Below are 24,833 nucleotides of genomic sequence, written 5' to 3' on the forward strand. Positions count from 1 at the left end.
TTTGTTTCAAGTAGTTTTGTTTTTGAACATACCAATCAAATTTTGAGATTGTTTTCGTTTTCGCTATAGTTTCGTTAGATCTTAACTGGTAAGCGGACTGTTTTTATGCCTTCGCAAACTACCCTGGATAAAACTAGTTCAATATCTTTTGAACAAAGCTACTTTCAATTTCTGATTTTAATTGTTTTTTCTCGAGTTTTCAAAATGAGCTCAAAATAATCCAGTTTTAACGTGCACGTAAGTGATGCAGCATTACTTAGCCTAGAAAAATAACCAAAAACTAACATATAGGTTTTGCCCAGGGTACCTCCGGCGTTCTCCGAAAAAAAATTAAAGTAAGAAAAACACAGTAAAAACTTAATATCCAGGCTTGTCATATAGTTCCATACATCGAACATGATAATTCCACACAACCTGTGATGATAATTCGCAGACAGCAAAAAAAAACGTATACGGGATCTGGACAAAAAAATGGACAAAAGAATTAAATTGTTAAATATGTCATGCAAGAGATATATGCAAGAGTTGTTATATTGTTTCTGAAAAAATGTGTTTTGGCTCCAAACGAGATCAGAACAATTTCACATAAAATCATTAGGTTACATTTGGGTGTGAAAATTTTCCGGCTCTCGACCAAAAGATGGCCCGTCTTTTGTATATATGCAAAAGATATGTGCTTTTGTTGAAGGTCATTAAGTTTGGTTCTAATATTAATTAGGAGATATTTTGGGTGATATCTTGAAATTCTTTTGGATTCTATCAATGGCTCCATTGAAGATACTTTTGAGAACCAAAATCGAAATCTCGGCTAACTCGTACAAAGCCAGCATGCTTCCGCCAAGTAACATCCCGAAAATTCCTCCCATTGCACTGCTAGCCGAGAAAATTTCATATTTGGCTCGCATATTTGTATGAAAAACAATTAGCGTATCAAAACTGATAGTTACTTCAGCGTAGTTCTCGCGCATGTAGTCGTATGTGACGTTTGGGTTATTTTGCTCAATTGCTTTTTGGTACTGGTGATAACCTGGAACTGGAAACCGTGTGGATGTCATGTCGAAGTTGTACTTGGTAAAACTGCACTGAGGTCTACACTTGGCGAGACAAGTTCCTGGAAAAAAGTCAGGAGTCATCGCAAAAGAAACATTCGAAAGATCTAAATGACAAAAAAGGTGGTCACAAATGGTCAAAATTGGTCAAAATATGTAAAGTAAGCCATTTTTGAAAGAAGGAGGAACAAAAAAAGCAAGAAACAAAATTTCAATGAAACAGAAAACAAAGTTGGAAACCCGCTCATGATTTTTAAAACATTCGTATTTTTTCATTATTACAGGTCTGTTAAAATTTTGCACGATTTTTCTGGCTTAACATATTTTCAGTATGTGATATTTCTAAGACCATACAGAGGGAGATAAAATCGATGAACTAAAACTAGTTTACTGAGTATTTCCTCTTTGTAGATTGGGCACATGGTAATTGTGTTGGTACCACAGGTCAAATCAGTTTTGGTGAAGAACAACTGGCTGATGCCCTTACACTGGCAGATGTCAAGTTCAATCTCACTGTAACACTCACTCACACACAACATCTGGGCGTAGCCTCTTTCGTAATACCGCAGGATTCTGAAAAAAGTGCTCCTTTTTTTAAACCATGATGACAACTTGTCATTTTCATTGTCTCTTTGATTCACTCTAACTCTACCGAGCCTAGATTATAACGTTTAATTTCAATGCTGGAACCGGTTTGGTTTTACAAGTCTCAGCTTGAAGACCAAATTGTTTGGTTTTCGGTAGTCATCAGTGTACACTCCAAATTTCATTATAATTGAACCGTACGGAACAATCAAGATTTCGACACGTTCCCTCGCACAAGTTAAATGCAACTTTGAAAATGCTAGCTCCCCTAGTTCAAATTTGGAATGAAAACTAATTACCCAAATCCAGAAATTATGGTATAGATGCACAATCTTGCTTGCTTGTACCAAAGGTTACGAAAGCTCTTCACAGTTTTCTTTAGGCTCCAAAGTTTTTAGAAGCAAGCTCTGAATATGCTTAAATTGGGCCTAACTTAACTGGAATGAATGTATAAACTTTCAATTCTTTGACCTAAACATACAATCATGTTGCCGAGCCGGGATGTTTACCCCATAGCTCCCTCCTCGATACAGTTGCTGAATCCAGTGAAGTCTCTGAACTTGCGAGTGGACAATTTGACGCTGTAGTGCTGCCCTGGTCCGACATCAAACGAGTTGGAGTGGTCCCACGTAGTCATTATGGTGGTAGTTGGGTCATAGACAAACATTTTGAGACTGACCCCTCCTCCGATTGCAAACACGTTCAGTGCATTGGCCTTCTCGAAATCTTTAAATAATATTTCGATCAATGAGCGCACCATCGAACACAGCAAAAACAAAAAATGAACAATTTTAATTTATGGCATCATTAGCGTACAGGGCTTTTCATTGCTAAGGAGAAAAATCAAAAACTATAGAATAGTATACAATTAGCAAAAAAAAAAAGATAAAACCAGGTTCAATCAATTTAAACATCGGTAATTTTTGATTGAACCTTTAACAGAGCTAATCTTTGATTACTGAGCTAAACTTTGATAATGATTACCGTTACGCCCACGAAGTAGTGAGGGGAGTTGTAGTCGCCCTCAAAATTAGGTATGATTTCATTCTCTCATTTAATTGCATTGAATTGAATAGGAGGCAACAAATTCACTTTTAAACATCTTCTTCAGACCCAGATCTAGGATTTTCTCAAGGGGGCGGATTTTCAAAAACAATTTGAAAATTTTGACAACCTTTCTTTTTGTTCGACAAAATTGATTTTGCGAGCTCTCCTCAAGCACTAAAAACCGCCATTTTTGGGAACTTTTTGGAAAATTTTGACAAAAAATTGGGTTTTTTTTCGGCGCGCGCTCCCCCTCAAAATTAGTGTATATATTGGCGCCAAAGGCGCCTTTAGAAAACATTTAGTGTCGGCCGGCTGAAAATGGTTTTCTTAAAAAGTACTAAATTAAAAAAGCCATAGAGATCTAATCGTGGTCTCCTAACAAATTTGAGAACATCGTTTGGATTGACTTTCAGCATCAATTCTCAACAGTTTCCTTTTGTACTATTTTTAGATATCTTTTTTTGACAGACTGACCCTAAAATTTTTAACAGGCCTTTTGGCGCCTATACTTAAAAATTTTCAAGGTAAAGCGCTCGCCGAAAAAAAAACACGTGTATTTTAGTCAACATTTTTTAAATAATTCCTAAAAACGCCTTTTTTTTAATTTATCAAAAGCTCGAAAAATGACTTCGATCGACCTAAAAAAAAATCGCACCCTCTAAAGAAAATCCTGGATCCGCCGCTGAGTTATAATGTCATCATCTATAAGCAATTAAATGGTTCAGTACTTTTCATAAAACACAAAATTGGTGGCACCAATAACGTCGAAAATCGGTTACTATAATAAAACACAAGCTCTTTGAACAAAGATTTTGAAGTGTTTTTTGTTAATTTCTTGTTCCTTTTTTGTGGTACTCCGTCTTTTCCGTCTTGCTAAAATATCCGTTTGGCCTTAGTTTTTGAGAGCCAAATTGCAGCAAAGAGCCCCAAAGTGCACTAAGAGCCATTAGTCGTACTGATTTTGTCATGACTAATCGGGCACTAACTTACTTACTTGGTTCCTCAAAAATGCTGTGGTCCCTAATAAAAACCGAGGGACAAAATGTGGCTAAGCCTAACAGTACGCATTTTTATTTCTCTCAATTTCTGTCAAAATTGTCCTAGTTAGTGTAGCGGGTACAAATCCAGTGCTGGCTTTTCTTTTTTAAAAAACGCTTGAGGCCATCCTCTTTCAGTGATTTCGAAACAACGCGGGTGATTCGATTTCAACATGGGTCTTTTGCCTCACATTTTGTTTTGTTTAGTGCGTCGCTAATGTTTCATTACGATGCCAAGCTCGGGTGCTTTGGTAATGGTTTGAATTCCGCATACATTCTCCCTTGAATCCACATCAAGTGGGTTGGATTCCGCAACATTTCGAAAAACCTTTGAAAACGGAAACTTGATGGAATCGAAGGACAAATGTTTAAACACTAGTAGCTATAACTGAAATTTAGCTAGCGAGCAAAAAGTTTGTATTCCAGTTACAATGCGGATTTTTTAGACAAATGCTAAGACATGTTTTGTTTTGAATTCCGCAGACAAATTCATTTTTACAGTTGAAGTGAGTTGAAGCAAAATGTCACTGGATTGCACTGTTTGTCAGTGGATTTCGCAACCAATTTGGTGTAATTCATCATTTAACGAAGACCGAAATTGAACGCTCACCGAAGAAATTACAGCCTGCTAGAAAGCGTCGCATAAGAGCGTTTCTTTTTTTTATTCTACCAACCAAATGTCAGTAAGCTTAACTATACTATTTTTATATTGGAAAAAAATGTCAACAAAAGTAGAAAATTTGTTTTAGGTGACCAAAAAGAACTCGTAAAAAACTTTTATTGTTGTAAAAACTTTTAATTTCGTATTCTGACTTTAAATGATTTTTTTTTTCGATTTGTTGCTTTAAAGAATTTTATATTTCACCTTTGAATATGAAACCATTAAATAATTCACGTTTGTGCTCAGATCTTAATTTTTTTGCCTTTATATTTTTGTTTCAATTTTCGGTTTGTTTTTTTTCTTTGCTTTGCTGGAAATCATAATCATTAAATTGTGTTGTCGCCTCTGTGTCTTAAGATTGCAATGTGTGATGCGATTGACCTGGCGGAAACGGGAGTTGAGTCACCATCTTTTTCGTCTTATCCTGCGGCGGATGATGTCAATGTGTTGGGAACGGATTAGGAAAAGATGGCCACATAGTCTGGCTTTGCTGCTGAGATATGATCTTTGGCCGAGGAGATGAACATGCATTTCAGGCTGAGCACTCTAAAGCTGTTGTTGCATGTACGAACGCAGATAGCGTCGACTCTTTCAATCAGAAAATAAAAGTCAAAAAGGAGAGTAAACTGTTTCCTATCTTCTAACTGTTCTAACTGCTTCCAATTTTCTGGATCTATTGATAAAGCGCAACACGAACGGAGTAGTTTTGTTTACAGTTCCAGAAAAAAAGGATTTCATGTGGGTACAGCGTCTGAACAAATATTTAAGGGTTTTCATCAACAGTTTTTGGCGTGAAAATTTTCGTATGAAGAACAAAATTTAGATAACTTGTTTGACATTTCATAACTGCCTCGCAATTTGGGAAAAGCATTGAACTCGTCAATACAGACACTTACAATTTTAGCAGTGCTTTGGGTTTAAGGGTATTTTTATTCCAAAATAGGGTAGGGACTTCCGGGTTGTTATCACGAGTTGAGATTTTAGCTTTTTCAAGGTAATTTTTTAGCATTCATTATGATTTCAAATTCAAATATGTCCTCCTAAATAAATCAATTTTTTGTTTGCCTTTTAATTCAGACTGAAAATCAATTTTTTTGTATTCTCAACTTTTTGTTTAACAGTTAAAATTTTGATTTCATTTTTTAATACTGGATTCCTGATGGTCAAAAAACGTGATTGGTTTCAATAAGACATATATGATTTAAACAAGTCATGCACCTTACCTCGCAAGCCATATTTGTATTTTTTTTTTGTTGTAGAGAGGAAAAATTTATCGTATCAAACGCCTTTGATAGATATAATAATCTGGAATCTATTTTTGCCTGTTTTTGCGATCTGAAAGTTTTTCAAACATTTCAACTATTGCATTAACTGTAGACATCCTATTTTGCTATCCAAGATACCTTAGTGATGACTGAAACCGTTTGCAAAATGTTCAACTGTTTTTGACTAGTCTGTTTAAAACTTTTTACTTAAAAGATTTTGCTCGAGGTGATTCTATCATCTGCAAGTAAAAAATAGTATTCTAACTGTGTCTGTTTAATCGTTATTACGAAGTAAGAAAGGACATGTTCTCATACTGAATCTTGGGCACTCTGCAGTACTGACTTGACTGTATTTAATGATTTTGATAGATCCATTCAGAAGCGATGCGCCGGCTCTTGTTGTTCTGACTTTCGATACGAAAGTAACGGAATATTTGTGCTCGGGTCGGGTTTTTTTTTCTTCAGACAAATTTCGACTTTTTAACAAGCCATTTTTGACGGATTTTTTAAATATAATTCGAAAGGTTTTGTTGTCTTGAGCTCAAATTTGAAAAGATGTTTTACCTATGATTATTTTTCGTAAAAATACGGGGATTGAAAGATTGTCATTTTGGCCAATTTGGGACAACTAAGCACGATATATTTCGCGCTATTAACGTGTTAGCGGAGAGTTAATCAGTCATAAAAATTGTTCCAAGTTGGTTGAAAGAAACTTATTTGCCATAATTGATTTGTTAAAAGGAGCGAAATCTATCCTTTTGTACTTAATATGGCGTGTGGAGAGATGATTTTCATTTAAAAATTTCGGATCAAAATAACATCCTCTCACCCCCCTCCCCCCAATAGACCAAGTTAAGATCCTCCTACCCAGCTTTCAATATAAGTTAAATTTCTTAAGCGCTGCGTGTGAAAAGCTCATTTGAAAATTCCCACTTAGAACCAAATTAACATCCTCCCCCCTAAACGTGTTTGGGGGGGGGGGGAGGGAGGGTGTTAACTTGGTCCAAAATTTCAAATTTTAGAAAAAAGTTTTTCATTTGGTTTCATTTCATTTAATTTTTTGAAATTATTACTGCTCCATAAACCTTAAAAAGGCAGTCGGAACGTTCAGGGCTTCGCTCTAATACGAGCAGTCTTGTCTATTTTTGCCATCTAAAAGATTTTCAAATTTTTTCATATTGCATCAGCCGCAGACCTTTTATTTTGCTATTCAAATTACTTATGTCATGACGGATTTTTTTCGCAAACTAAAATGATGTCTGATTGGTTAATAGGTATATCTTTTGAATTTTGTAGAATGGCATGGCTGGAAAGGTTTAATTTGACAAAAATTTCGATTAATATGTCCCATACAAGTTGACGCTTTATCATAAAATTCTTAGATTTTTCTATCGGTCATTAAACGAATTTCATAATTAAATTTCTTTCTATAGTTGATTTCACTACTAATTGAGGATCCAATAATATTACTAGAGAAAATCAGGCGGTTCTCTAAACTCTGCCACAAGTGAGAGCCTAAAAGTTGTAAAATTTTCATTGAGAGTAACTGACAAAAATCAACTTGGCTTTTTGTATCAGCTGCAAGAGTCCCTTCAGTGCTTTTGTTCTTCAGTTCCTTAAGTGGAGAAATTCATAATTAAATTTCTTTCTATAGTTGAATTCACTACTAATTGAGGATCCAAGAATTTTACTAGAGAAAATCAGGCGGTTCCCTAAACTCTGCCACAAGTGAGAGCCTAAAAGTTGTAAAATTTTCATTGAGAGTAACTGACAAAAATCAACTTGGCTTTTTGTATCAGCTGCAAGAGTCCCTTCAGTGCTTTTATTCTTCAGTTCCTTAAGTAAGTCGAAAAAAAATCGATTTTGATCACTTTTGTTATGAAAAATAGTTTCATGAAAAGTAAGCACTGCTAAATCAGCGGAAAACTGCATCAATACAGACTAAAAATGATAATTTGTAATAGAATTGGGATTTGTTTTTCTTAATTTTCATTTTGCTCAATTTGGTTTTGCCAGCTTTGTTAGTGAGAAGTGATGAAGTTCATTTTCGCATCATGAAGTTCATTTTCGAGTAATGCGCAATAAATGTTCAAGTTTCGCTTTAATGTCATTTTGATACTTGTGGTCAAAAAAATGTTTAAGTGTTTTATTGTAAATATGTTTCCGCGTTTTGATGAATAATCAAATCTAAGTGAAATCCTCATCTATGTGGTGAGGGGAATGTATTTTAATGATTCAATTAACAAAGTGTCACCATCAACGGAAAAACTCAAGAAGATAAATTTACTTATAATTTTCTAGATTTAAACGCTTCATTTTTGGTTTTTTAAAATAGGTGGCGGCAAATAGCGAAAAAATATTTGATTTTTGATAGCAAAAAAAGGGTAAAAATGAAAAAGCGCATCAAAAAATGGTTGTTTGGTTCGACCATGCATGACTTATTTTTCCAACGTGCTCGAGGAGTTTTTTGCAAGCGCTCGAGGCAAACTTTGACAGTACTCGAGGTAGTTTTTTCGACAGTGCTCGATGCATGTTTCGACAAGTTTCGATGTTTGTTTTGACCGTGCTCGAGTTACATTTTGACAGCGCCCGAGGTATGTTCTGACCGTGCTCGATTTATGATTCAATCGTGCTCGAGGTATGTTTTGACCGTGCTCTATCTATGCTATGTTTCGACCAGGCTCGACCGTGCTCGCTGAAATTTTGGAACCTATGCTCGACGCACACGCCTGTGTCAAATTTCTTCGGTCGAACCTTGACTTAGGCTGGACTTTAAAATCGAAACACAAAGCAAGCAACTTTGAAGTCTACGTCTCAGCCTCAGTCTCAAGTTTATCTGTAAAACTTAAGGGGAAATCCTATGATCTATAACTCCATCTCGACCTCCAAACCATAAACTAGCCTAAAAACTGAAGAATCGCTGGTCTCAAGTGAAAGGAAAATATTTTAAAAATTGGCTCTTTCATGAAACTGGCGAATCTTCAGTGTTGGGCATAGTTGATAGCTTGGAAATCGAGATGAAACTTCCGGCCCTATGAGTTCCCCACCAGGTAACTTGAGATTAAAACTGGGACTTAGGATACCCTGGCCGATCTGTTCAATGTATGTTTCGATAACAGCAGTCGAGCACTAACAGCAGTCGAAGAAATATTGTACACAAAGCAGGGGTTTGGTTTTTGCACAAATTCGAAACGTACCGCGAACATGGTCAAAACGTACTTTGAGCTCGGTAAAAACCTAACTCGAGCACGTCAAAACATGCATCGAGGACGGTCGATACATACCTCGATCACAGCCAAAACTTGAAGTGGGTATTTTGTTGGAGTGGGAGTTTTTGGACGCCAAACTATATAACAAACGCAAACAAAAAGTATTGCAGTGTTCTTTTTGTGCAGTTAGCTAAACCAGCATGTCTGCTGGTTGTCTAAAAGACCGCCAAAAGAAGTCAGGCTTGCACATTATCTCAAATTGAAACTTACAAACTTTTTGGGACAGCCACTAAATCGTAGCCTCAATAACAGAAAGCTAGAAAAATATATTTAACTGAAACTTTCAGGTTTTACTAAAACAACAGAAAATTATCACAGTAACTAATAAAAAAACAAAAGGCTATATATAGCTAGAAATCGTGTTTCTGATTTTAGAAAATTTTTGATTGAATCATTTACACAAATTGAGGGTATAAAAGAAAAATTAACAAAAGGCAACACTTTATGTAGAGACATTGAAAATTGTATTCTTATGTGAAATCTGGGCTATTTGATTGGTTTTGAACATCATGCAATCCCCTATCAAAAATGTGATTTTTCATTTCAAAAAATCAGTTTAAAGAAATATACCGGATGTGCATTCACTGAGAGACCAAAAAAGCATTCTGAACTGTTTGAAGCAATCAAAAACAGATACGCACACTCTCAATCAACTTGGCGTTTTTACTATTCCCTTCCTCATATGAACTTCGGTATTATGCAACTATTTTATAATTATCCAATTTTTCAATTCTGAATGGGGGAGATGAGACCCATTTTGAACATATTTCTTAATTACTCCCTAATGTGAAAAATTGCACGTAAATAATTGCAGCATGCAATACTAGAGCAAAAGAAAGTCTCTCGAACTGTTCAACATGTATTAGTAAACTTTGGCTGTTTTCTTTCCCAAAAAAATCTATGAAAAGCTTTGAAGTTTATTGTAAAGTAATAAAAGTCTGCTTGATAAAATGAATTTTTATTCTAAGTAAATCTGATTTTCATATTTTATAGCACAAAATAACGCTTTAATGTTTATCAGGACACAAAGCTATGCAGAAACAAAGATCCTCCGATAATATTAGTAATATTTGGCTCTTTTCCATTTTTACATGAAAATGTTTCTAAAACGACCAACATTACAAGGCCAAAATGTGTGTGTATTTTGTGAATTGTAAGCGAGTTCCGCAACAAGGACGCTCCCTTTGCTCTTCTTTTTTTCTTTCGTTTCCTTTGATCGTTCCGACAAAACTTTTACAAGCTAAGAGATTTGTCTCTGGAATCCAGAAAGATACAGACACAAACTTGTGCGCCAATCCAGTCTACAGTACTGATAATCTGATAAAAATCTGCAATACACTTCCGATGATCTGGACAAAACTAAAAAATCTGAAAAACCAATCGCGTTTTTCTGCAGCTTTAAGATTAGACTAATAGTGATGATTCTTCAAAAAGTAAAGAGAACAAAAATTGCTTAGATATACAACTAAGACAACATAACAAATGTTTGATTGAAATTCTCAACCAAAATTTTACCCTAAACAAGGTCAGTTTGGCTTGTTTCCATTAATCAAGGATTACGCTGAAAGTACCAAGTTAATGATTGGGAAACTTATATCGAACGAAATCTTTTACACAGTCAAACAAAGTTTTGCACTGATAAATATTCGAAGAATCTGTAAAAGTGTAACCTTTTATGGTTGAAAGCCAAACAAGGTCAACTTTACCACACAAAAATCAAAAACTTTGCTTAAATTTTTGACAAATACTGTTAGTCTATAAAAGCAGCTTCGTTTGATATAAATTGTCATCAATTAACTTGGTTGTGTCATCAATTAATTTGGTTGAAAAAATGCTAAAACGATCCATTTTTGACGTACAACTCTTCGTTTAAAAATTTCTTTTTTTAAATTCTTTCGGAAAAAATAAGCAACCTTTGATCTCTTCGTTTTTTCTTTAACCTCAACCCAAGTTTAGAAAAACGCGAATGACGTTCATAAGTTCTTCCATTTGTCGGGTTAATTTAAATGAGCACTGTTCAAATTATGAATTATTGATGCAATTCTTATTAATGCATATTGTCAACAAACACATAGTTGACTCTCTTTCTTACTCCTCAATCAATTTGCGGATCCAAGGCTAAAAATTCTGAGTGGAACAAAAAAAGTTAAAAAATTTTTTGCCTCTTACTGAAAGTTTTTTGGCACCTGAGACACTAACTCCCATAATAGAAAAAAAAAATCGCAAATGGTGTATACTCATAAAAAAGTGCTCGTGTGTTTTCACTTAAAAAACAGCGCATTTTTTTGACAAAATCTCGTGAAAAAGGACCTCACCATCTCGGATCATTATGATTCACGATTTCTAGTTTTTTTCTTTTATTCCCAAATGTCAATTACAGGTTTGGAAATTGTTCGAATTTTGTTTTAGTGTAACGGAACTCCATTTGGTCAACAAATATATTAGGTTGAACACATTTATTTTTCTCTTTTTAAAAAGTTTCACATGTTCAAGCACGAAAAAATGCCAAAATTAAAACTGAAAAATTGTTTTTCAAATCTCAATTTTTTCCAGAATTAATGACTGCTGGTAAATTAAATTTAATTTTAAAAGTTGGTCCGACAATTTATTGTTTTTCACATCTTCTAAAAAAAATGACGCTTTAACGCCTACTAGAAAACAGTAGCATGCGAAAAAGATTTTCTAAAGGTTTTTCGAAAAAACTTGAAAATTTGTCAACAATTTTTTAGTTCCACCCCTTTGATTTTCCAGCGCTAATAAAAAATTTTAAGGACTCTATTTTGTCACAATTTTTCTTCGCCGCAGACAAACTTGGTAAAATCAGGCTAAAATTGACGTTTTGAGCTTTTTAAAAAAATGTTTGACCAAAAGAAACATTTTTTTTTCGGCGCATGCTCCCCTCACCCTCAAAATTAGTTATATTGGTGGGGCCGAAGACATACATAAAAAAGTTTTTGATTTTGGCTGATAACTTGAAAAAATGGGTCTATTATTGAGTGTTCCCACTGAGCGTTGTGGTTACATATATGGTGCTCAAATGGCATTGCTCAATCTTCGTTCAAAAAACAGCTGATCAGTTTCACTGCGCTATTTCCCGTTTGCTCAATTCTTCTTAAATATTTGATTCAATTTCAATTAACGTATAAATATATACAAAAGTATGCTAGAAACACTTTCGTTTAATTGAAAATAATTTTATCCCCGATCAACTGGGTTCCAAAAATTTAACAAAACATTCTTTTATTTAGATTCGTCTCTTTAGTGCAACAGAGATTGAAGCTGAGAAACGAGTTGCCTATACTCTTATATGCAAAATATCAGCTAGTGAGTGGACAAATTTTTCTAAATAAAATCACTAAAACTGGAGAAATTATTGGACATTTATAAAATAACGAACATCGACTAACTGAACCGTTTTGCCTTGTTATGAACATGAAACCTTACCTGATTAGTATTTTGAAATTTTGAGCTCGATTTTGTGTATAATATAAAGCCTAACAAATCAAGTATATCCATCTTCCTAACAAAACTGTCAAAGTCTCTGTGTTTCTATTCAAGGACAAACTAATACGATATCCACAACTCCAATTGATTTAAGATTTTCAAAGTTCGAAATCTTGTATGACTAGGTTCGAAACAAGGTTTTTAGATAACTGCTTTAAAAAACCTTTCTCCCAAAATCTACATCAAAATCCAAGTACTTCACTGTCATTTCAGAATTTAGCAATTTCTCATTGATTATATACAAACACTTCAATTAGTTTGATGAAAAATATTGTTAAAAATCTACTTTTTTGTTTTTTATTTGTTAGTTATATTGGTGATAATTTCAATTTTGTGTAGCTTTTTTGTGTACATTTCCACTTATATGGAATATTTCTCTGATTGGATACAGCAAATTTTAAATAATTACTGAAGTGGAACTTTTTCTAATTGTAAGCTAAAGAGTGTAAAGTATTCCTAAAATGGAAATTTAATTCTAATTGGGTACGATTTCATTAAATATTTCCATAAAAGAAGCTCAAAACTGACTGCTCGAAGCTCGAAACGAAAACAGTCCATACAAGGAAAAAAACTTCTGATTGCTTAAACCCACACGTTTGAATTGAAGGTAACTCTACTCTTGAGTAAAAAAACTTTTTCTTTTCTCAGTCAGCTACAGGCATCAATGATAATTCACTCCTCTGAGCTCAACTCTACTAGTCTTCAACTAAAATTTTCTTAGCAATCAATCAAAAAATCCAAGAGACAGCTTTAGTAACCAATTCAATCTACTAATCCAGTTGTGGCACATGTTTGAAGTCATGAGGAGAAATTTTATTGAACATCAACAGATGCAAATTTCCATCACAGAGAATCAGCCAGGAACGATATGGGATGATGTCGAAGAGTGTCGGCGTCCACGTTGGTTGGATAAACTTTCCGATTTTTTTACTCCGAAATGTGGCTCAACCAGTGATTATTTTCCCTTTGCATGGGGAGAGGAATGTTCTGTCTAGAAACCAATTACACAATTACAATTGATGACGATTAAGGATTTTCTGAACCGGGAACTCCAATGAGCAAACCATCAATTGAACCACAATTTTTGACGGTTTTCTTGTGTGTCGCAACTGAAATCTTTTTCTAAAATTACTTTTTTGATTTTAGGAAACAAAGGCAAACAAGGTGCTGACTTAACTAAAAAGATCCATGAAAAAAAATTGCAAAAAGAATTTTTAAAACAAAAGTTCTTCGGCAATTTGCAATTTTCTCCCATTACTTTTTGCACATATATTGAACAAAAAACAAAACCTTTCCGACTTCTCGTGAAAAGAGTTTTGCACACACATTACACAAACCATCACAGTTTTATCATCTAAGAAAAAAATTTACAAAAAAATAGCACGCATGCTAAGAAATCAAAACATTTTTGCATCTTGCCAATAATGCCCTTCAATTTACTCGCATTTCAAAAACTATTGCAAGTAGGTTTTCTTTACTATTATTAACTAACTCATCTGAAGGTATTTAGATCTACAACTTCGAAAAAAGACAATGTTTTTAGATGGGGAAGAGTACTCAAATTGATCAATATTGAATTTTAATAAGCGATTGTATAACAGGTTTTATAGATAAAAATTTTGGGTTTGTTTTGCGTTTACGAACGAAAAGTATAAACAGAGTTTACCTTTTTCTTAAAAAACAAAGAAATATTTTGCAGTTATGTTAAAAAAAGCAGTTATCTTTTGATATCTTGTAAAAAACTTACCAATAACTTTGCACAGATAATAAAAAAGTCAGCATAGTTTTTGCATCTTTCAATTTTTATCACAACAATTTTTGCAGGTCGAGTTTTACAATGAAATGGTTCAATTTGACATAAATTACAGAAATTGAATGCAATTTTATACTCCACTAGGAGTTGTTCTGAGTGATGGACGACAAATTGGACAATTTGTGATAGAAGTTTCAAGTTTCAAGACAGATTTTTTTTTAGTTTTGAAGAAGCAGAAATCTATGCTGAGAAAAAGCAATGGCGCATCACATCAGGAACAAAGTAACGAAATACTAAAAAATTAGCCCAAATGTTGTTTTAATTATGAAAAATGATGTCCTTTAAACTTTGATTTCTTAATTGTTTATTGAGTTATTTATTTTAGTTTTTATGTTCTAAGACAAAACTGATAGAATTACTATGTACAGCTCCATATCGAATAATAAAACAATCAATTGTTTTCATTAAATCAGGTTCATTTTGACTTTTGTATTTTAGAATTTCTCTCTAGATACGCTGAGCTCAAAGTTTAATTACGAACAAGTCGTTTTCTTGCAACGCTTGGCGTATTTTTGCTATTTTTTCATTCTAATTTTTGCTGAACTTCTCGGTTAAGCCATTGGAATACCTCTATTTTCTTGTAAAAACGCTCTAATAGAACCGTTCTTTGCTCAAATGTAAATACAGTGAATTGATATTTGTAGAATCTCTGTAGTATTTGAGTAAGAGATATGTTCTTTCTAAATTTATATAGAATTACCAGCTCTTCAAGGGACGAAATGAACTTTGAGTAGCCATGCAAAAAACATTGCTTACTAAGTTTTTATCGTGAAATTTGTTTTAAGCAAAAATAAATGGTGATTTTTAGTCTAGTTACAACTTGAGAAGAGCTTGACATAAAGCAGCTGCCATCTGAAAAAAAAAAACATTTTTTTTTGCTGAGAATCGTGGATTCATGCATAAGAAATCATGTATACGCAATTTGCATATTTAGAAGTTTCTTACAAAGCATTTTCATAATTGGTACTACTTCCATACATGAATCATGATGCGTCATACTGCTTGCTGCAACTTTATCTAATCTAACCAGCAGTTTTCTTATTTTCTTTTCGATTAATCAGTTTACTCTTAAACTCAAAAAGTACTCAAGTAAAACCGCTAGTCTCGATTATCAGTTTTCAAAAAAACTAAATTATAACTGGATATTTGTTCGGTCTGAAGACTCGTACCACGAGAAATTTGCTTCGAGCCGTGCTCCAACTATTCAAATTAAATGAAATCCAAAAGCGACAGCAATTCTACCATAAAGAAAAAAAGCAGAGAAATATATCAGCAATCCGGTATAGCAATCCGGTATACGATTCGTTCTCATATTGCAACGCAAATCTGGCAAAGAAACAACAATGGATCAAAACCTTGCCGTGTGTAACCAAGTATATGATAAAATCTCCTACAATATTTAACGATTCTGTCTCTATACTGCAACAGAGATTGTAGCTAAGAAATAAGTTGCCTATGTCAAACGTATTGTGAATTAATTCACAGAATTGTCTCAAGTCTTTGGAGACTATATATTTGGTGATTATATATTTAATCGAAAAATTTATGATTCGTCGTGTTTTTTAACTAAAATAAACTTGGTTGAAAAAAATTATATTTTACTGAAAAACATCATCATATCTTATTTGTAAAACCTAAAACATCTAAAAACGTATTTGTGAAAAAACAAGCAATCTAATTTCATGACTTATTATTTATATCAAATTTCATGATTCAAAAGTTACACAAAAAATCAAACCTGGAAACAAAAGAGTCAGTTCACTCTCAATTCAAGAAAAAACTGTCTCCTTTGGTTTAAATTTCAATAAAAAGCAGAATTAAACGAAAAAGTTAATAGTTTTTTGTTAAATACATCTGTAACAATCTTTTTTGAGTGAATATAAAGCTCTCTTACAATTTCCGAACTTCATTTGTTTTGATACAACTTTCCTTTTTATAAGTTGAGTTTGGATTGGTTTTTATAAATCCTCTAAAACAAAACTTTCGACAGGTACCAAAAAATAATTTTTGTGATGACCAAAACAAAGTTATTTGAAAAAAGGTAGGAAAAATCTGAAACGCTTTTCTTCTAAAATGGTGATGTTTCTAGAATAGAATTAAAAAATTATTTTTCAGTAAAAAAATTTGTTGGTGTCAAAAGAGTTTTCATTATCTGAAAAGAGCATTCATCGGGTTTTAAATTTACATTATTACAAAAAAAAGAAGAAGAATGGTGGACTGATGATGTTGAAGATTTTCGTAGTAGTTTTCCTGTTTATAGAAACACAGGCATCTCCTTAACAGATATTTAATGAAAAGCTGAAGAAGAAAAAAAAGAAATATGACAAAATTTTGAGCGATGTGTTTTTTTCTACTAGATTGACTCAGAATGAAATGCCGATCATTTAACAACGAATTATGGAAAAATCTACAAAACAAATAAAGATGAACAGTAACTTCAATTCGATTACTCAATTGAGTTTGATACTAACAAAAATTCCAGATTTGTTGAAACATCTTATGATCGATTTTTCAGATTTGAATATTCCTTTTGTTAGTTTTACTTTATTCCAATCATAACTTAATGAACGCGTGCTTTTAGTACTTTTGTTTTTTGCTGTTCAAAAAAATCTGGTCTGAAAAAGTTTTAAAAATCCGTGAATTCTTCATTCTGATTGGTAAAAACTTAACAAATTTAAAGAACAAAAAGCTCATTTTTTTTGTTGATATCAAAATATATAAAACTGCTTTTAAAAACGATTTTCGATTAGGTTGACATCGAAAAAAATGACAAACTGATAATAAATTTGCTTGATTGATTTTTCCTTTAACTTAACTTAACGATATGATTCAACTCAATTTTTTTTATTTTAAAGACAATCGTTTGAGTCTTGGCTAAATACTTTCAATCAAAGTTTGGGACATTTAAAATTAGTGTAAATCTTCCACTAAAATTTTTGGGATTTTTTCCCCGATTTCGTAATTTATCTCAAGTTTTTTTTACTCAAAGCAATGAAATTACTGGATGAACGAAAAACAGTTGCATGCTTTGTGCGTGGGAAAGCTTAGACACGTCATCGGACATACTAGCATTGCTAATTCTGTGGAGTTTGGAATATTCAAACGTAGCTGCGAGGATCTTCATAAACTTATCAAAATGAAGCATTATTTTTGTCAAACTTATTTCATACAAAATGATTGTGAAGATCGTAAGTATACGAGAAAGCAGTATGAAGAACAAATTTTAACAAAAAATCTAGCTGGAAAAAATCCAGAAGTTTATTGAATTTTGATTAAATTGATGTTACCAGTCGTGATCGCAATTTCGTGTTTTCTTTTCCATCGACTTTTCAACCAGCTGAATCTCAAGCCAATGGAAAAAACATAACTATGCAGATACTCTTTAGAGTCAACCTTTTTTCTGCTGTAAAGAATCAAATAGAAAACGGGAAAGTTTTTGTACTTTGATATTTTGTGGGAACATTAGTGAATTTTTTCTCCAACTTTTCATAAACTGATAAAGATTCAAAGTCAAATGAGTAACCGAAAACGTTTTCTTAGTCAGCAAAAGTAGCTTCGCCCACATTGTCAATTTTTTTCTCGTAAAATTGCAGCTTAAATTAATTTTAAACTATTTCGAAAAAAAATTTATCTGGAATTTCCTCCCCTCTCGAGAAACACAAAGTAGCGTTTCTTGCCAAATTTGAACACCGAACTTTTTTCCAGGTTTGAAAACGCTCTAAGTCTTCAATGTTCATATTCTATGTATTCATTAGTCCAACTAGTCTCCAATTTCTTTTTTTTTATTTCACAGACAAATTTATTATTAGCTAAAATTTTGGCCGAAATTGGCACCAGCCTCAAGAGTTTTTCAATTCCTTTGTTTTCACGGTAAAGTAGAACACAAATTGAAGAAGTGATTTACTGTCGCCAGCAGTTAAGCTACGGTGCCAAAATCACCAGGATTGAGACACCAAGACTTTTTCGATCAAGGTAGAGACGGGGCAACTATTATACATGCTTAAATCTAATTGAGTGATATCAAAAAAAATAAAACTTCTTTTGAAAAAATTTCGATTGGATTGACATCGAAAAAGTTATCAAACTGATAATAAAAATGCATGACTGATTTTTTTTTTCAGCTTAAATTTATAATATGGTTCAACTCAGTTTTTTTACAATGAAAACAATCGTTTGAGTCTTAGCTAAATAACTTCAATCAAATTTTGGGACGTTTAAATTTTAGTGTAAATCTCCCACAAAAATTTTGGATTTTTTTCTCCGATTTTGTAATTTATCTCAAGTTTTTTTAATCAATGCAACAAAATTACTGGATGAACAAAAAATAGTTGCATGCCTTGTGCATGGGAAAGTTTAGACGCGTCATCAGACATACTAGCATTGCTAATTCTGTGGAGTTTTGAATATTCAAACATAGTTTCGAGGAACTTCGTAATCTTATCAAAATGCAGCGTTCTTTTTGTCAAACTTATTTCATACAAAATGAATAAGAAGATCGTAAGTAAAGGAGAAAGCAGCATGAAGAACAAATTTTAACAAAAAGTCTAGCCGGAAAAAAAATCAGAAATCTTTTGAATTTTGACTAAATTGGTGTTCTTTAGTAAATACTACGCAAAAATTCCATCCCTAAACTTATGTTTATTAATTTTATGGCTGATAGAAAACCTTACTCTAGAAACAATCGAGTAATAGATTGTTTTGTAATAGATTTTTTCAGAAAAAGCAAAAAATCAGCTAGTGAGTGGACAAATTTTTCTAAGGAAAATTACCAAAAACAATCGAGTAAAAGAATGTTTTGTAATAGATTTCTTCAGAAAAAGCAAAAAATCAGCTAGTGGGTGGACAAATTTTACTAGGATTGAATTTGAGAATTTTTGATTTTGATAAGGAGAATCATGAACGAAAATCATGGAAGTTTTTTGGACGTACGTGTAATAGATCTTTTTTAGTTTTTATGGGCCAATTTTTTGACGGAGTTTTGATGCTAGCATGTGCAATCGTTCGAATAAGATTATCCACTACATGTGAAGAATCAACAGTTTGGGTAGCAATTTTATCAAGTAAAGTCGATTAAATTTTAGCTTCTCCAAAGCTATGAATAAAATAACTTCTACCAAAGAACGAGTTTTTATTTCCTTAGTTGGACCGAGTGGGTCTGGAAATCGCATCTTTTTTTGATTGGTTAAAAATTGGTACACTTCAACCAAAGCTTGACAAAATTTTATATTTTTATTAACCTTATCGACCTCTTAATGGACAAATGCAAAGAAAAAACCTTAAGTTTGTCCAAGGAGTTGACTTTGAACTGGTTGAAAACCTTCCCAAGAATGGAACAAAGTACTTGTTAATATTTGATGACTCTTGTGAAGAAATTTCAAATTCCAAGCAGATTGTAAAAATTGCTACTGCTAGAAGAATCAGGGTACTGAATACGATATATATTAAGCATAACTTGTTTCAACAAAGCAAATTGAGAAGAGATGTTGAGTTACAAAATACACATATAGTCTTGTTCAAGTCACCGAGAGATGTTATACAAATCGTTGCATTATGTCAATAATTAGGTCTAGGATCACAAATGAAAGAGTGGTTTCAAGGTGCAACATCTACTCCTTATGGTATTTTACTCATTGATTTAACTCCAAAAACGCTTGATTCGAAATGTGCGAAACTTGAGTGAAGCAAGCGGATTGTCGAAAAAGAAAGTAGAACAACTTTTACAAACCATGACATCGTATACAAAATCTGGTCCTCCAATCAGACGTTTCCAAAGGCTCCAAACTTTTTCAAAATATATCAATGAAATTTAGTGTATGGACTTGGCATTTGTTGACAAACTAGCAAGTCCAAACAATGGCATCAATTATTTATTGGTTGTTGTTAATGCTTTTTTTGCGGTTTGTCAGAGTTCAAACAGTGAAAACAAAGTATGCCAAAGACACTTTGCAAGCATTTAAAAAAGTTTTCTCAAAAAAAGAACACTCCTGAAAATCTTCGAGTTGTTGAAGGAACAGAATATGGGCGAACTTTCAAAAAAATTTTGCCAGGAAAAAAACATTGAAGTTTACTTGATAATGAGTGAAATAAAAGCTGCATTTGCAGAGAGCGCAATTCGATCATTAAAACACATAAGTTACCGCTACCTAGACAATCATGGTGAAAAAATCATTCAGAAATTTCCACAATTTGTGTCTACAATGAATCGTCGCGTCAATAGATGTATTGGAAAATCACCTAGAGATGTTAAGAATATTGATTTTCTCTTAATTCTGTACAATAAGCCTCTAACAAGGTAAAAGAAACTAAAATTCAAAGTTGGAGACAAAGTGAGAATTTCAAAGAAAGATATTCCGTTCCGAAAAGGCTAGAAACCACAATTTACAGATGAAATTTCTAAAATTTCGGCAATAACTACTAAAAAATCTCCTACATACACCATCAAAGATCTCGACAAAGAAGAAGTTCTGGGAAAATTTTTTGAAAAAGTGCTGAGAAAAAGTTCAGATTCAAGGTAAACCCTTTTTTAAACTAAATTTCTATCGATCAGCTGTCATGGATTGTTTTCCCAATGGATTAGTTTCCAACGCTTCTTTTAATTGTTATCCGAATAGTAGTCTTAGTTCTTTTACAAATTTTCTACCCGAACAATTAAATTTGAACGGAAAATGGGATGTTGCTATTTCAGAATTATCATACCCTTCTTTGTACCAAAATGTTTCAGAGGGAAAGTTTACATTCGTAGATTGTAGAGAAAAATCGGAGGAGAAAAGAAAGATTGTACCAGTGCATATTGAAACAGTTTGTATCCAAGTATTGTTAATATAGTTGCAGCCATGAACAACAAAATTCGAGAACGTCTAGGTGCTCAAGTTTTTGAATATAATGCAATCTATGTAACAGTAGATAAAATTACACAAAAGGTTGCCGTTCATTTACCTGAAAATCAATCAGTGTTTATTACTCAAAGTTCTGACTTGAGTCACATTTTTGGTTGTGATTTAGAACAAAATCAAACAGGGGTTATAATGGAAGGACTAGGTCCACATTATCCTCAGTATTCTTACGACATTATAAGAATTCATTCCTTGATGATGATATTATAGAATATAACATAGTCGATGATGCAAAAACTCCCTTATTGCGTTGTATTCCATTCATCTCCAAAGTAAAAAGTGGAGAGTTAGTTTCTACAGGACAGTACACGAGTTATCAGCCCCTTTAAAAAATTTAACTTTAAATAAGTATTGAAAATTTTTTTCCATAGTATCAAGACATAACTAAGAGATAGTTCCGGCAAAAACGTTCCTCAACTCGGGTTGTTCTCTTGTTCGGCAAGATTTCAAATTTTCATTTTTGATTAAACTTCATATGAAATGGTTGCTCAAAAATCAGCTGATTTCGGTATTTTTTGAGGACATGCAAGACAACGTGGAAGAGGTTTTGGAGCTCTTGCAAAAACTCTTGGGAGGACTGCAATCCCCTTTATTAAAAAATTATTTAGTCCCAGCTGCGAAAAAAATTGGAGCAGATTTGTTTGAAATCGCTGTTCCAGAGATTGAAGAAGTTGTTAGTGGACGTATGAAACTTGAAACATTTGGAAAACATGTAGGAACAAAAGCAGTTCGGAAACAATTGGGAGGTGAAAAAAGAAATCTAAGCGTAGAACTGGTAGAATTAGATCCATTTCTCCGAAAAAGTAGATCGAAAAACAGTCGCTCTCGCAAAGACTTTTTTGAAAATAGAAAATGAATGTAAAACAAAGTCATTTTCGGTACGAGGCTTTTACAAATTCTTCATTGGCGATTTTTGATAAAGTCCCAGTTTTGAAACAATTATGTCATCTTAGACACAAGAATTATTCCCCAGTACTTCTCTGGATAAAAACAGGGTTGAGTTTGAATTTAAAACAGATCGTAATCTCTACTTGGATATGCGTGATACCCATCTCAGTTCAAAGCTTAAGTTCTTCAAAGAAAGATTGTCTGATGCTTTCAAAAAAGAAAAAGGAGAGCTTAAAGCAAAATCCGAGGATGGTTCAGATGAGGAACCAGAATCTTACTTAACTTGTGTGAACAACCTACTACATTCTTTATTCTCCAATTGTGAAGATTATTTTAACAATACAATGGTTTAAATCGCCAATGGATTATATCCTCATAAGGCACAAATATTGAACGAATTCAACTCGCCACCAGTGAGTAATGAAGGAATACTTGCTTGTCATGGATACATTTTTGAAGAACTTTCTGATGCATTCGATATGCATCCGTTCACTGATAGAGCAAATTGCTTAGGAACAGAGATAAATTTTTTACTATATGGGAGGCTTCCCATTGATTTGTTTACTTGCAAAAAATTGCTGCTACCAAATCCCAAAATTCGAATTAAACTAATTCGAGCTAGACCTAGTTTTTACATGTTATCTGATAATCCAAATGTCAGTCTGAAAATTGTTGATTGTTCTCTGTTCACTAGAAGATTTTTAGTTGCTGTACCTAATCATCAAAACTTGCAATGGAATCTGGAAAATAAACCTGCTCAATACAATTACATAGAAACTATAGCAAAAAATTTTATCCTCCCATCTCGTCAAAACCAATTCATACAAAAAAATATATTATATAACGCTCCAATAAGAAAAAGAGTTGTTGCAAGGAATACGAATTCAGCTTTTGCAGGATCTTTTCAAGAAAATCCTTTCAGCTATCAGCAATTTCATTTGAGAGAGCTTAGAACTATTCGGGATGGAAGAGTAATTGTTTCATTAGATACAACTTCTCCTTGTCATCCTCATGTTGCAACAATGAAAGCAATGCAGTTTAACGAAGATTTCCGAACTCTTCCTATGAAAGATTTTCAAAATCACTATTATCTAGTTTTTGACTTCACTTCATTACAGGATGCAGCTGAACAGTTGCATTATCTAGAACTTAGTGGAGAAAGCTTGAGATTGGAAATTTTTTTCCAGTTTCCCTTGGAGCAAGTAACGCAACAGATAGTCTTGCGCGAAAACTATCAAATGTTCAAACTGAAAAATTGAGAACAGTCGCTAAAAATGTTTAATTTCTTTGAGTTTTCAGGTTCTTATAAAAATGTTGTGATTTTTTTTGGGTCGCTCATTGTTTTTGCCTCTGTACTATCTATTTTGTTTTTCTTCAGACCTAAAATCTCCAGAAAAAGCAGATAATGAATGCTGTTTAATTCAAAACCCAAGAAATTTATTCAACCCAGACTGCAAACCAGTGTTCAATAACCTTTGTCCAGTTCACAGGTTTTGTGTATGAGACTTAATTGATTCAATACCTAAATGCGCGTAAATCATTGACTTTAGTTTTTTTACCTTAAATTACACTATCAAGCTATCTATTTCTTTGTTTTTAAATCAGCTAACAATTGCAAAGATGGATAATTTTTACTTCTGCAAATTATTGAAAGAATCCCTGAACTCAGGTTCATCTACATGAGATCTTACCCCTCTGATAAATTACCTCGACTAACAAAATACCCTTTTGGGATTGTTAACTCAGCTCCAAGCAAAAATCGAGAGGAACACTGGATCATGATAGGTCGATTGGACAAACCTTACTACTTAGCAGATTCTTTAGGTCGAAAAAGAACAACTTATTCCTTCCTAACAAAAAAGTATTGGCAAATGGCTCCCAGAAAACTACAAAAAACTGATAATTTGTGTGGTAATTACGCAATTTATTCAGCATTTCTTCTTTTTAAATTGTACCAGAGAAACTTGAATAATTTTCATGATGTGCATGTTTTGAATTTTATAGGTAACTTTTTGTATTTGTGTGTTTTTTTATTTGTAAGTGTAATTTATGGTAAAGATTTTATTATACGATGCAGAGATTCATATACTTTTTTGTAATTTAATTTTTTTCTCTCAAAAAATTGACTTGTTTCGAAGTTTCAGTAGGTTTTAGCATTGTTTCAAGTAAATGTTTCAAAAAATAAAAATATTTAATAAATTAGTTAATAGGTCGAATTTTAACAAACTTCAACGTGTTTTTAATTTTTTGTGACAAAATAGAGCTGTGACAATAGAGTTTCCTGCTGTGACAAAAAAGAGAGTTAAATAAACTCAGTCCAAATATTTTGGGCAAAAAACCTCTTTTGTTTTATTTTCGCGTAAAAACAGGCGCAAGAATTCTCAACACACAATTTCGAAGAATTTGGTTCCAGCGTATTTAAAAGTAATTACCGTTTTACCAGTTTTCACATTGAATACCGTGTTAAATATTTTTTAAACAGTTGCAAGCGTTTTGCTGGAGCTTTGGTAGCATATTGAAGATTACTGTCATTGCTATTTTTTCAACCACAAAGGAGTTTTTCTGGTAAAGGAAGTCTATCCACGTCAACAACATGTGATCTCTCGCTTAAGATTCAAGTTCTACTCAATCACAGACTTTTACAATTTAATGAAAAGGCAGAACAAAATTCCTCTCAAATGACCCCACAAGTTGTTGTTACAATTCCAAGGCAACATGTAACAGTAAGACGACATGGGGCCCTCTTGATAAATCCGTTATGAAACCGTCCTTATTGTGCAAAAATGAATACTTTCATAAAATCATGGATTTTTTGACAAATT

The 24,833-nt window shown here is 33.0% G+C and overlaps 1 protein-coding gene across 1 annotated transcript; it reads right to left on the bottom strand.

Moving 5' to 3' along the window:
• Positions 1-710: 710 nt before the first annotated feature.
• On the bottom strand, positions 711-2,148 carry LOC134839733 (amiloride-sensitive sodium channel subunit beta-like). The gene is made up of 3 exons (XM_063855355.1): positions 2,144-2,148; positions 1,441-1,622; positions 711-1,111 (listed from the first exon to the last, which is right to left on the bottom strand). The coding sequence occupies exons 1-3, from the start codon at positions 2,146-2,148 to the stop codon at positions 711-713; spliced, it is 588 nt and encodes a 195-aa protein (XP_063711425.1).
• Positions 2,149-24,833: the final 22,685 nt, after the last annotated feature.

This window comes from Symsagittifera roscoffensis, chromosome 2 (assembly GCF_963678635.1).
Source record: "Symsagittifera roscoffensis chromosome 2, txSymRosc1.1, whole genome shotgun sequence".
Taxonomy (NCBI): domain Eukaryota; kingdom Metazoa; phylum Xenacoelomorpha; order Acoela; family Convolutidae; genus Symsagittifera; species Symsagittifera roscoffensis.